Source organism: Rhinatrema bivittatum, chromosome 10 (genome assembly GCF_901001135.1).
Source record: "Rhinatrema bivittatum chromosome 10, aRhiBiv1.1, whole genome shotgun sequence".
Lineage (NCBI taxonomy): Eukaryota > Metazoa > Chordata > Amphibia > Gymnophiona > Rhinatrematidae > Rhinatrema > Rhinatrema bivittatum.
The window spans coordinates 122146896-122160166 of record NC_042624.1 but is presented as its reverse complement, the minus strand read 5'-3'; the positions used below and the strand labels follow the sequence as shown (position 1 = coordinate 122160166).

At 50.3% G+C, this 13271-nt stretch overlaps 1 protein-coding gene across 1 annotated transcript in view; it reads left to right on the top strand.

Moving 5' to 3' along the window:
• The first annotated feature begins 2605 nt into the window (after nt 1-2605).
• Nucleotides 2606-13271, top strand: part of LOC115100114 (bestrophin-4-like) — a 33817-nt gene continuing 23151 nt past the window's right edge. Inside the window, exons 1-3 of the mRNA XM_029618341.1 lie at nt 2606-2769; nt 7188-7282; nt 9322-9555. Of these exons, the coding sequence (XP_029474201.1) occupies nt 2618-2769; nt 7188-7282; nt 9322-9555 (481 nt within the window). The 5' untranslated portion in view covers nt 2606-2617. The remainder of the gene's footprint in view (nt 2770-7187; nt 7283-9321; nt 9556-13271) is intronic.

The window sequence follows — 13271 nt, the reverse complement described above, 5'->3', positions numbered from 1 at the left end:
CTCAGACGTTAGCCAGCCAAATGAATATTTGGGCACTTATCTGGCTGGATTCTAGCAGCTAATAAGGTAACTGGCTAAGTTAGGGGCGTTCCAGGGGCTTAACTGAGAGGCATTGAGTTAGGCATTGAGTTAACTCCGATATTCAGAGTTAGTCAAATAACTTAGCCGGCTAAGGGGGTCATTTATCAAAGTGCTATAATGGCATTTTTGCATGCAAAAAACGCCATTAACGCATGCAAAAGCACCATAACGCATGGTGTGATACAAATAATAAAAATGGGAGGATATTGGGGCGGGAGTTTTGGCCAAGTGGGCTGGGTCACAGTTTTGCAAAGCCCTATCGCACAGCTTTAACGTGAATTTTAATTAACTACACCTTTTTCATTTGCGTAAAGCTGTGTGATAGGAATTTGCAAAACTGTGAGCCCACAAATCCTCCCCTCTTTGTTATTTGCATCGCATCATGTGTTATGGTGCTTTTGCATGTGTTAATGGCATTTTTTGCATGCGAAAACACTATTATAGCACTTTGATAAATGACCCCCTAAGTCTGGTCAGGCCTAAGAGCTGTCCTAAAGGTAGGAGAACATAGTTAGCCGGATAACTTTAAGATAACGGGTTATATTAAATTGGGCGGCTTCACTATTGAATATACCTCCAAAGTTAGGTGGATTTGGAGTATAGTTTGAGTCAGTCGCTATCCCCATCCCCATTCCTAACCCTATCCTCATCCCCAAGAGGCAGGAGGCGCAGGGGCTCTGTAACACCAGGTGAGAGTTTAGTGCTGTCTGGTGATCTCCATCCCCAAGACTGACTGGGAGTAGTTACGCCCCAACTCAAGTTTGCTCTTCTGTTTATACTCCACTGCTGTTTAATGGAATAATTATCTACTGCTTATTTTATTTAAGATGAAATAATTAGGGCCGGATGTAGAAAACGGTTTTTCTTAGGTTGGGCCCTTCATAACAGAGCTGGTGAAGATGAGAGCGCAGGGGCCCATCGAGACCCATCTTCTGGCTGTCTGAAGGGGGGGAGGGGTAACATTACGGTGGATCCAGTCCTGCTTTTTACCCATTGCATGCAGGGACTTTTAGCTTTGCTTTTCTAAGGACCTGCAATGGGGAAGTCAGAACTACAAGTCCCTGCATGCAATGGGGTAAAAGCAGGACTGGATCATCCTCTCCTGAAAATCTGGAGCCGGTTAGCAACCCTAAGCTTCCCTCTGTAAGGATCATCCATGTGCAAGAAATAAATATCGTGCATCTCTAGTAATGAAACAACCCCTTCCCAGCCCCAGGTCATCAGCCTTGTCTCATCTAAGAACGTTAATTTGAGATTTGTGCATACAGTGCCTTTTAATTCATAACTGTGGGAAACTTGCTGTCTGGTGCTCGGAGTGCAGCACCAGTCTCTCTGTGGCTTCTCTCAAGTAATGGTGACGCGGGCCAGGCATGCAGGTGAGGGGAACCCAAGCACACCTGCAGCCTCTCTTTGACTGCTCCCCGCCAGCTTCGGAGGCAGCCCACACCTTGGGATAAAGGAGGCTCTCACACAAAGACAAAGTACATTTTGGTTTCTGGGGTTTCCAGCAGATATTTTGAGCCAGTCCTCTCCCAGAATTAATGATCACCAGCTCTCCTGCAGGCCTTAAGCAAGGTCTCCCCGGAGTCCCCAGGCTCCTGCACCTCCTAAGGCTGCCCGTGGTCTGTGGCGTCCCTTGAGGGCACTCCGGCCTCCTCCCAGCAGTGCAACCTTCTCCCACAGGCACTTCAATTCCATCCAAAACTTGCCGGGTGCCTCTGCTGCCTGGGGCCTGTCTCATGAACTCTCAGAAACTTCACCCCTAGAGCAGTCTCTTCAAGGGCCAGGACGTAGCCTCAACCTAAGGAAGTCATTTTCCAAAGGATTTGCTACAATACGTGCGGGTCCTTGGAGAATTCACTCCTCGGGGCAGTAAACTTAGCAGGGTGGGTGTCTGACTGTTGTGGACCTGATTGGATTTGGGCCTGCAGGAAACGCTCAGGTGCTGAGGTTCACAGCACTCGGTGTCTTCCTCCGCTTTGGAAGTTGCTAGAAACAGGAGCCAGGTCGTAGCACAAGTTAGGTGGTTTTGCAGGAAAGGGGAAAACGAAATCACCCGCTCTCTGCTGAGTGGCTGCGAGCCAGGGAAGGCAGCGTCCAAATCCCCCTTCTATCTCCTTTGCCTCAGGTAAGCTCGCGGGGGGAGGGACAGGAAAATAGCTGCACACCGCTTGCCGTGGGCTACCAGAGATCGTGTGTGTGAGCTAATTGTAAATACCGATGGGAGTGGCAGGGCTAGGGGGAGAGGTAAATCTTAATCACTTAAAAGCTGGGCCTGGATTTTGGATGGATCCTAGAGCCAGCATCCACGTGCAACGGCCTTTGTGGTGGCAGAGAAACCTGGGACCAGCAAAGTCGGGCTCTGAAGCTATGGAAGAGCCGATGGGTGGAGGAGGCGCCAGGAAGTGAGGGGTCTCCAAGTGGTCATATGGCAGTGACGTGGAGCCTCGGGGACGGGGGCAGAGAGGTAACAGAGTCTGCCCACATAAAGCTCCTGTCCTCTTTTAAGCAGGTGGAAGCTGCTGGAGGCTCGGACATGACTGTGTCGTACACTCTGAAAGTAGCCAATGCTCGCTTTGGGGGCTTCTCCAAGCTGCTCTTCAGATGGAAAGGAAGCATCTACAAGCTACTCTACAAGGAGCTCTTCGTCTTTATCTCGCTGTACACGCTCCTCAGCCTCACGTACCGGTGAGTTCAGCCCCACATCCCAGACAGATGATGCTCAGGGTCACAGGTATTGCCAGTGGCATGGGCTGGATTTGAACTCTGCTCCGGCCGCCCCGTATGTAAACAGTCCATACCACTGCACACGTTGCCGGGTCCTGACTCTCAGGGTTGCGCGCTATGGACTGGGGACTTCCAAGTCGACATTTCTGTGCATCCTGTGGAGAGAGAGAGGAGAGCCTGACGTAGCAAGGGCTGCAATCAGAGTCCCAAGCGCATCGGGCACCTGGAAGATATTACGTCCTAGCAGCTCTAGCAGGAGGATGACGCTGGCGCGATGCCAGGTTTAAGAAGCGCGCAATCAGTTCATTTGTGAAACTGAGATCAGGCCCAACCTACCCTGGCTTAGGAGGGAGGGGTGTGCACTAAACCAACTCGGATGGGGAGACTGCGCCATCTTTAAACCGGCGACCCAGGACCCCACAAGGCACCACCCTAAGGGCTTTCTATGTAAGTTAGTTTCAGACCCCTCCCCCCAGTAATACTACCAGGAGATCAATTCTCCTACATTGCAGTGAAGTCTGGAAGGGAGATGCCCACAGCCACAGAAACTCCCCCCACAGAGAGGATGTTTCTCAGTACAACTCAACTCACAAATGGTAGTGTCAGCTCGGTACCAGCAACACAAACTCTACTGCTCTCAGAATCCTACGAACCCCCCCCTCCCACCCTTCCGCTGCTGCAGAGGTGGATCCTTGGCCTGAGGTCCAAGGCCAACTGGAGCTTCGCCAATACCAGCCCTCGTTCCCCGCAGGTTGAGCCCTTGGGTACTGGGGCCGGCTGCACTTAGGTGGGCCTCCACGTGGTTGAACCCGGAGCGGGTGCCCTCGAGGTGGGCTGCCAGGAAGAAGGGGAGAGGCAGGATTCAAGGCCGAACTGACTGGGGCAGAGGCGAGTCTGGATCGCAAGTCAGGCAGAGCTGGAGACGAGGCCGAGTTCCAAAGTCCAGGCCGACTGAAGCAGAAAGCACAGTTAAGAACAAGGTTAAGTCCGAACTGTAACTTAGGCAACGCCTAAGACAGGACCACGTCCAAGCAAGGATCAGGACAGGCGACTGATGACAAGGTCAGGTTCAAGCAGAAGTCAGGGCAGGCGGCTGGAGACAAGGTCAAGTCAGAGCAAGGGTCAAAGCCAGGGAGATCCATCTGAAGGGTAGAAGCAGCAGGAAGCTGGAAGAGGAACTGGAACAAGGGACAGGTACAGGAACATTGGAACAGGTAATGGAACAAGGGACAGGTACAGGGATGCTTGAGCAAGTATGGAACAAGGGACAGGTACAGGAATGCTGGAACAGGTAATGGAACAAGGGACAGGTACAGGAACATTGGAACAGGTAATGGAACAAGGGACAGGTACAGGAACGTTGGAACAGGTAATGGAACAAGGGACAGGTACAGGAACGTTGGAACAGGTAATGGAACAAGGGACAGGTACAGGAACGCTGGAACAGGTAATGGAACAAGGGACAGGTACAGGAACGTTGGAACAGGTAATGGAACAAGGGACAGGTACAGGAACGCTGGAACAGGTAATGGAACAAGGGACAGGTACAGGAACGCTGGAACAGGTAATGGAACAAGGGACAGGTACAGGAACGCTGGAACAGGTAATGGAACAAGGGACAGATACAGGAATGCTGGAACAGGTAATGGAACAAGGGACAGGTACTGGAACGCTGGAACAGGTAATGGAACAAGGGACAGATACAGGGACGCTGGAACAGGTAATGGAACAAGGGACAGGTACAGGAACGCTGGAACAGGTAATGGAACAAGGGACAGATACAGGAACGCTGGAACAGGTAATGGAACAAGGGACAGGTACAGGGACGCTGGAACAGGTAATGGAACAAAGGACAGGTACTGGAACGCTGGAACAGGTAATGGAACAAGGGGCAGGTACTGGAACGCTGGAACAGGTATGGAACAAGGGACAGGTACTGGAACGCTGGAACAGGTTCTGGAACAAGGGACAGGTACAGGAATTCTGGAACAGGTAATGGAACAAGGGACAGGTACAGGAATGCTGGAACAGGTTCTGGAACAAGGGACAGGTACGGGAATTCTGGAACAGGTAATGGAACAAGGGACAGGTACGGGAATGCTGGAACAGGTTCTGGAACAAGGGACAGGTACGGGAATTCTGGAACAGGTAATGGAACAAGGGACAGGTACAGGAATGCTGGAACAGGTTCTGGAACAAGGGACAGGTACAGGAATTCTGGAACAGGTAATGGAACAAGGGACAGGTACAGGAATGCTGGAACAGGTTCTGGAACAAGGGACAGGTACAGGGACACTGGAACAGGTTCTGGAACAAGGGACAGGTATAGGAACACTGGAACAGGTTCTGGAACAAGGGACAGGTACTGGAACACTGGAACAGGTTCTGGAACAAGGGACAGGTACTGGAACACTGGAACAGGTAATGGAACAAGGGACAGATACAGGAACGCTGGAACAGGAACTGGACAAACAGCAACAAAGCACATGACAGGAAGCGTGGGGACCTGTTGCCAAGGCAAACTCTAATTGGCAGGTACTGCCTTGTATACGGAGGCTGAGTGACGTCATCATCCAATGCTGCAGGAGGCTTTCCCGCCGCGGTCCCTTTAAAGCCAGGGAAGGTGTGCGCCTAAGGCAGACAGGCCAGAAACTAAGAGGTGGCAGCGTCTCCCCGCGACGCACGTGGGGAGACCGCAGCAACACCGGAGGGGCCTGGGAGCACAGGTGGAGCACGAGTACTTAGGTGGCTGCCAACCACTGCCAGGGAAGATGGGCCAGGACCGGGACCCGGGCGTCAGGCGTGAGTGAAACCGGCTGCGGGCCTGCTGCGGCTGGGAAACACCACATCCGCACCCTGTCACAACCCACAACTCATCTAACACACTCTACGTCTACCCCCAACCCAATTACCTAGTCCCCACAGCCTTACTGACCTCCGAGTCCCTGCTCAATCTTAGTCCCCACTCTTCCCATCCTTGAGCCCTCAATCTCCCGACCTAGTCAATCCCCAAGTCCTACTTGCATTTCTACCTAAGCCTTGTCCCCATTGCCTCCTAATACCCAGCCAGTCCCTGAGTCTCTGCTTTTCTGCACTTCCACCTATCTGAGGCTCTGCTCTCCCCATTCCCTTGCCAGCAGTATCCTGCCTCCTGCCTCTTTACCCCCTTTCCCAGCATCCATTTCCCCTGCATTGCTCCTGTCAGAGCATCACTGAAAGTATTCCAGGCTCTATTCCTGTCAGAGCATTTACCAAGAGTATCCCCGGCTCTGCTCCCGTCAGAGAATCACAGGACTATCCCGGGCTCTGCTCCCGTCAGAGAATCACCAGGAGTATCCCGGGCTCTACTCCCATCGGAGAATCACAGGAGTATCCCGGGCTCTGCTCCCGTCAGAGAATCATTAGGAGTATCCTAGGCTGTGCTCCCGTCAGAGAATCACCAGGAGTATCCAGGGCTCTGCTCCCATCAGAGAATCACCAGGAGTATCCCGGGCTCTGCTCCCGTCAGAGAATCACCAGGAGTATCCCGGGATCTGCTCCTATCAGAGAATCACCAGGAGTCTCCCAGACTCTGCTCCCGTCATAGAATCATTAGGAGTATCCTAGGCTGTGCTACCATCAGAGAATCACCAGGAGTATCCCAGGCTCTGCTCCCGTCAGAGAATCATCAGGAGTATCCCGGGCTCTGCTCCCATCAGAGAATCATCAGGAGTATCCCGGGCTCTGCTCCCATCAGAGAATCACCAGGAGTATCCTAGGCTGTGCTCCTGTCAGAGAATCACCAGGAGTATCCCAGGCTCTGCTCCCGTCAGAGAATCACCAGGAGTATCCCGGGCTCTGCTCCCGTCAGAGAATCATCAGGAGTATCCCGGGCTCTGCTCCCGTCAGAAAATCATCAGGAGTATCCCGGGCTCTGCTCCCGTCAGAGAATCATCAGGAGTATCCCAGGCTCTGCTCCCATCAGAGAATCACTAGGAGTATCCCAGGCTCTGCTCCCGTCAGAGAATCATCAGGAGTATCCCATGCTCTGCTCCCATCAGAGAATCACTAGGAGTATCCCAGGCTCTGCTCCCGGCAGAGAATCACCAGGAGTATCCCAGGCTCTGCTCCTGTCAGAGAATCATCAGGAGTATCCCTGGCTCTGTTCCCATCAGAGCATTACTAAGAATAAACCTGACTACTCCTATTGGAGAGTCTCAGGCAGTACCTGTTTGTTTTCTTTTTTTTTTTTTAACATAATAAGCTTTATTGAAAAAATAAATTATACAAAGATGTATTATATTAACACAAAAGGTAGTTGAAATGCATAGCAATCATTATTATATTCTCAGAAAACAGTGCAATTAAATAAAATGAATGGCTCAATTGTTTTATTACAGTTGTTTCTTGACTGAAGATCAGAGGAGGCTCTATGAAATGGTGGCACTGTACTGTAACAGGTCCACGGATCTCATCCCCATGTCCTTTGTGCTGGGTAAGTTGGGCAGAGTCTCAGCTGCCCTCTCTGACATCTTTCAAACATTAATTTTCTGTCCAATCTGCCTTTCATACATTCACACTCCTATATTTAAGATTCCCTTTCACTAAGTCCCTTTCTGTGCTGTATTCATACTTTACATGCATCAGTGTGACCCCTTTATGGGGCTCTGATGAAGATCTGCTCTTCAGCTCTCTGTGCTGTATTCATGCTTTACCTGTATCAGTGTGACCCCTGCATGGGGCTCTGATGAAGATCTGCTCTTCAGCTCTCTGTGCTGCATTCATGCTTTACCTGTATCAGTGTGACCCCTGCATGGGGCTCTGATGAAGATCCGCTCTTCAGCTGTCTGTGCTGTATTCATGCTTTACATGTATCAGTGTGACCCCTGCATGGGGCTCTGATGAAGATCCTCTCTTCAGCTCTCTGTGCTGCATTCATGCTTTACCTGTATCAGTGTGACCCCTGCATGGGGCTCTGATGAAGATCCGCTCTTCAGCTGTCTGTGCTGTATTCATGCTTTACATGTATCAGTGTGACCCCTTTATGGGGCTCTGATGAAGATCCTCTCTTCAGCTCTCTGTGCTGCATTCATGCTTTACCTGTATCAGTGTGACCCCTGCATACAGTGAAATATGTACATACACAGAGTGCAACAGGGAAACCGATACACACTCACACACACAGACTCACACACACACACAGAGAAAGAAACACATAAACGTACGCACATACACACAGAGAGACATACAGAGACATACACACAGAGACTCAGACTCACACAGAAAAAGAAACACACAAACATAAGCACATACACCACAGAGAGTCAGAGACATACACACAGAGACTCACATACACACAGAGAAAGAAACACATAAACATACGCACACCTACACACACAGAGACATACAGTGACACACATACAGTGACATATTTTATTTATTTATTTATTTAACACTTTTTTATACCGACCTTCATAGTAAAACCATATCGGATCGGTTTACAAAGAACAAGGGGATAACTAAGACAATAACTGAGGAGAATAACAATAGAGGTGAATAAGGCAAAGTTACAATTAACAAGGAGTAAAAAACTTGGAAGCTTATCGCTGGAAGAAAGAACAGATAAGAAAAAAACATGTAGGAAGTGATTGCACATGGTACAATAGTGCAATACAGATTATTGTGCATAGTATAATAACAATGTGGGTTAAAGCTAAAGATGTTTAAAACTGGAGGTGCCAAGGTTCATCGTTTTGAAGGAGCCCAGGTCCATCGTTTTGAAGGATAGAGACCAAATCATCCCAGAAAGTGAAGGCGATTAGTGATTGTACACACACACAGGCACACCGATGCACACACACACTCACAGACACAGTCTCTCTCACACACACACACACAGAAAGAAACACATAAACATATGCACACCTACACACACAGAGACATACAGTGACACACATACAGTCACATATGTACACACACACAGGCACACCGATGCATACACACCCACACTCACAGTCTCACACACACACACACAGAGAAACACAAACGTATGCACACCTACACACACAGAGACATACATTGACACACATACAGTCACATATGTACACACACACAGGCACACTGATGCACGCACACACACACACACACACACACACACACAGAAAGAAACACATAAACATACACACACCTACACACACAGAGACATACAGTGACACACATACAGTGACATATGTACCCACACACAGGCACACCGATGCACACACACACTCACAGACACAGTCTCACACACACACACACACACACAGAAAGAAACACATAAAAATACGCACACCTACACACACAGAGACATACAGTGACACACATACAGTGACATATGTACCCACACACAGGCACACCGATGCACACACACACTCACAGACACAGTCTCACACACACACACACAGAGAAAGAAACACATAAACATACACAGAGAGACAGAGAGAGAAACATGAGCACACTCAGACTGTTCCCGCCCTGCGATTCCTTCTCTTGCAGGATTTTATGTCACTCTAATTGTGAACCGGTGGTGGGCTCAGTATACAAGCATCCCCCTTCCTGACCAGCTGATGTGTGTTGTCTCCAGCAATGTCCATGGGGGAGACGAGCGGGGGCGCATCCTGCGACGAACGCTTATCCGCTACGCCAACCTGTCCTCCGTCCTCATCCTGCGCTCCGTCAGCACCCGGGTGCTGAAGCGCTTCCCCACCATGGACCACGTGGTGGAAGCAGGTGAGCCGCAGCTGGGAGGTCAAAGGTCAGTGTGAGCTGCCCAAGGGGCACTGACCCCTGCAGGGGTGCCCTCTCTGCATGGCTGGGAAGTGAGGTTACTCTATAGCGCTCTCTGCTGGCCCTGCCGAGTGCAACACTGCTTTTCAAACTTTCTCACGGGACCCAATTCCCATGATCCAAACACTAATGTCTTCTGTCTTGAGTTTCCATAAAATGAAAATTAAAAGCAACCATTGCTAGCTACAGCCGCTTCACATCAAATAACTAAAATTAGACATTGCTGACACTTAAATATAAAATAAATATGATAAGCAAAACAAAATCGGATTATTTCACATGTGCTTCATGTGATGGGTGGGCCTGCCTGCTCCAGATCAAAAGGTGAAAGTGCTATAGAAAATCTACACCCCCTTTCAAAATGTTCACCTTCTGCTGCCTTACAGTCTTCGTGGGGGCCTGACGTACGGAGCATTTTGCCCATGGACACAGAATGAGATAAAACCCGTAGTAAATCTGCAAAGTTTGCACCCGCACTCGTTACTCCGTCCTCTGGATTATTTCTGAACTGTACTGGGCCTGACTGCATTCAGCCCCAGTCACTGCCTCCTCCCCTCTTACAGCTAAATTCAGCTGCACAGAAATAACCCCCAAACGCCAGGGATTAAATTACTTTTCTAATGGTTCTGGAAACATATTAAAAAAAAATAAATGGGTGACCGAGGGGAACTCTGAGGAACCCTGCAGACCCCCTTCCTCATAACTGCCAAGAAGGAGGAAATCCAATCCAACACCTTCCCCTGCTACCCTATAACCTTTAGGGTCCGCCAAATCAAAAGCGGAGGAGAAACCCAAAAGACCTGGCATCGAACCTTCACCCCTGTCCATCTTCTACACGATATCGTCAGCTACCGAGATCCAGGGGGTCTGACTGCCTTCCGCGCCACCCCCTGCTGAGCGTCTTCTCAAAATGCCGTCTTACCTCGGCTCCGGCACTGTTTCTGCGCCCTTCCACCTCCATTTTTAAAGGGATCTTCCTGGGCGCTGATAACTGCCCCCACCTCGCTGCTAACCTCTTGCTCCTTTCCCTCTCTTTATATCTTTTTCAGAGGCGTGGGCTCAGGGCCCTCACGGGACTCAGTGAATCCCCAGCCCATAGGCAAGTGCATCCCAAATTTAAACATCAGATGGGGCAGGCATAAGCCAAAACCCTGCTGCATCCGATCAACTGCATCGCATCCAGCTACCCCCCCCCCCCCCCCCCCCCCAATGGGCAGCAGGCGTCGCCTTTATCCAGACGTCATCTCTTGCTGCCGTGGGGCTGCATCGACTGACCCCCCGCCACTGGAAAAAAATCTCCTATTGGAAGCCACCATCCCACTGGCAGCCAAAGAGAGAAGGCAGACACGATGGCCGCCAACGGACCCCATCCCGCTAGCGGCTGAAGAAGAGGTCCAGGCCCTGTGTGTGTGTATCTGTGGCTGGGTCACTGCTTCTCTGTCTGTGTGGATGATTACTTACTTACAGGTCGATACAGTAACGTGCGGTTGAAGATTTCCCGTCTGTAACGTGCTGGGAGCGCACAATACAGACGAGTAAGGCCATCCAGCGATACAGTCTCCAGTTTCACGCGTCCTTAGCGCTTCTTAAAATAGACGCATAACCCTTTCCGCACGCAGCATGTAAATGAACGAATTAGCTGTATAATGAAGGAATTAGCTATTCCCCTCCGATACTGTAACGGGCGCTGATATTATCTCCTTAGTAACCCGCTGTTTTGCCGCGGCCTTAACGTGTTAGTTTACCGCCTCCCCCTAGTAGGTGTTAGGACTGTGAGTCTTGTAGCAAACCCATCGACACCACTTAAGACACTCAAACACAATAAAAAACAATAAAAAAAAAAAGCGATACAGAGATGATCGAGAAAATGTAATGATGTGGGACACATAAAAACCTGTCAGAAAAAAAAAAAAAAATTTTAAATACCTGTCACTTTCCGAATCGTGCAGTCATCCAGGCAGCGGCGGGAGCCGGAGGGCTGCGTGGGTCCAGGCGGCCGGCGGCGGGAACCGGGTGTTCGATCGAGGCCGCGGGCAGGTGGGCGCGTGTTCAATTGAGGCCGCGGGCGGGTGGGCGCCTGTTCATCCAGGCGGCGGGGGCGGGTGGGCGCGCGTTGGTTTCAGGCGAGCGGCGGCGGGATCCGGGTGGGCGCGTGTTCAATCTGGACCGCGGGCCGGGTCGCACAGGCGCGCATTCATCCAGGCGGAGGAGCCGGTGGCGAAAGCGGCCTCCGGCAGCCCCCACCGGCAGTGAATGAATGCGCGCCCGTGCGACCCGTGTGATTCGGCGCTCAAGGCCTCGATCGAACACGCGCTCACCCGCCCACGGCCGCCTGGACCCACGCGGCCCTCCGGCTCCCGCCACTGCCTGGATGACCGCACGATTCGGAAAGTGACAGGTATTTAAAATTTTTTATTTTTTTTTATAACATTCAGGTTTTTACATATTTTTGGTTTTTTGTTTTTTACACTTCCTGGTGCCTGTCATTTCAAATGTCATTTGAAATGACATTTGAAATGACAGGCACCAGCGCACCCAGGTTACTGTATAGGCGCTGTATTAAGCGCCTATACAGTAAAATGGGTTGCGCGGGCATAACCCTTCCCTACCGCTTCACAGCCGCGGCATGCATTTGCATGCGATTAGAGGAGAGTATCGGGGAGTTAGTGAAGAGAACTGTGCGTGCGGGGAGGAAGGGTGCGCCTGACACTGCCGCACTGTTTCTACTGCGGTTTTAGAGTATCGTTCTGTGATATAGGGAGGCTCTCTCTCTCTGTCTTTAACACTGATAAAGGGAGGCCCTCTCTAACTCTCTCTGTCTTTAACACTGATAAAGGGAGGCCCTTTCTAACTCTCTCTCTAACACTGATATAGGGAGGCACTCTCTAACTCTCTCTGCCTTTAACACTGATAAAGGGAGGCCCTTTCTAACTCTCTAACACTGATATAGGGAGGCCCTCTCTAACTCTCTCTGTCTTTAACACTGATAAAGGGAGGCCCTTTCTAACTCTCTCTCTAACACTGATATAGGGAGGCACTCTCTAACTCTCTCTGCCTTTAACACTGATAAAGGGAGGCCCTTTCTAACTCTCTCTCTAACACTGATATAGGGAGGCACTCTCTAACTCTCTCTGCCTTTAACACTGATAAAGGGAGGCCCTTTCTAACTCTCTAACACTGATATAGGGAGGCCCTCTCTAACTCTCTCTGTCTTTAACACTGATAAAGGGAGGCCCTTTCTAACTCTAACACTGATATAGGGAGGCCCTCTCTAACTCTCTCTGCCTTTAACACTGATAAAGGGAGGCCCTTTCTAACTCTCTCTCTAACACTGATATAGGGAGGCACTCTCTAACTCTCTCTGCCTTTAACACTGATAAAGGGAGGCCCTTTCTAACTCTCTCTCTAACATTGATATAGGGAGGCACTCTCTAACTCTCTCTGCCTTTAACACTGATAAAGGGAGGCCCTTTCTAACTCTCTAACACTGATATAGGGAGGCACTCTCTAACTCTCTCTGTCTCTAACTCTGATAAAGGGAGGCCCTTTCTAACTCTCTCTGTCTTTAACACTGATAAAGGGAGGCCCTTTCTAACTCTAACACTGATATAGGGAGGCCCTCTCTAACTCTCTCTGTCTTTAACACTGATAAAGGGAGG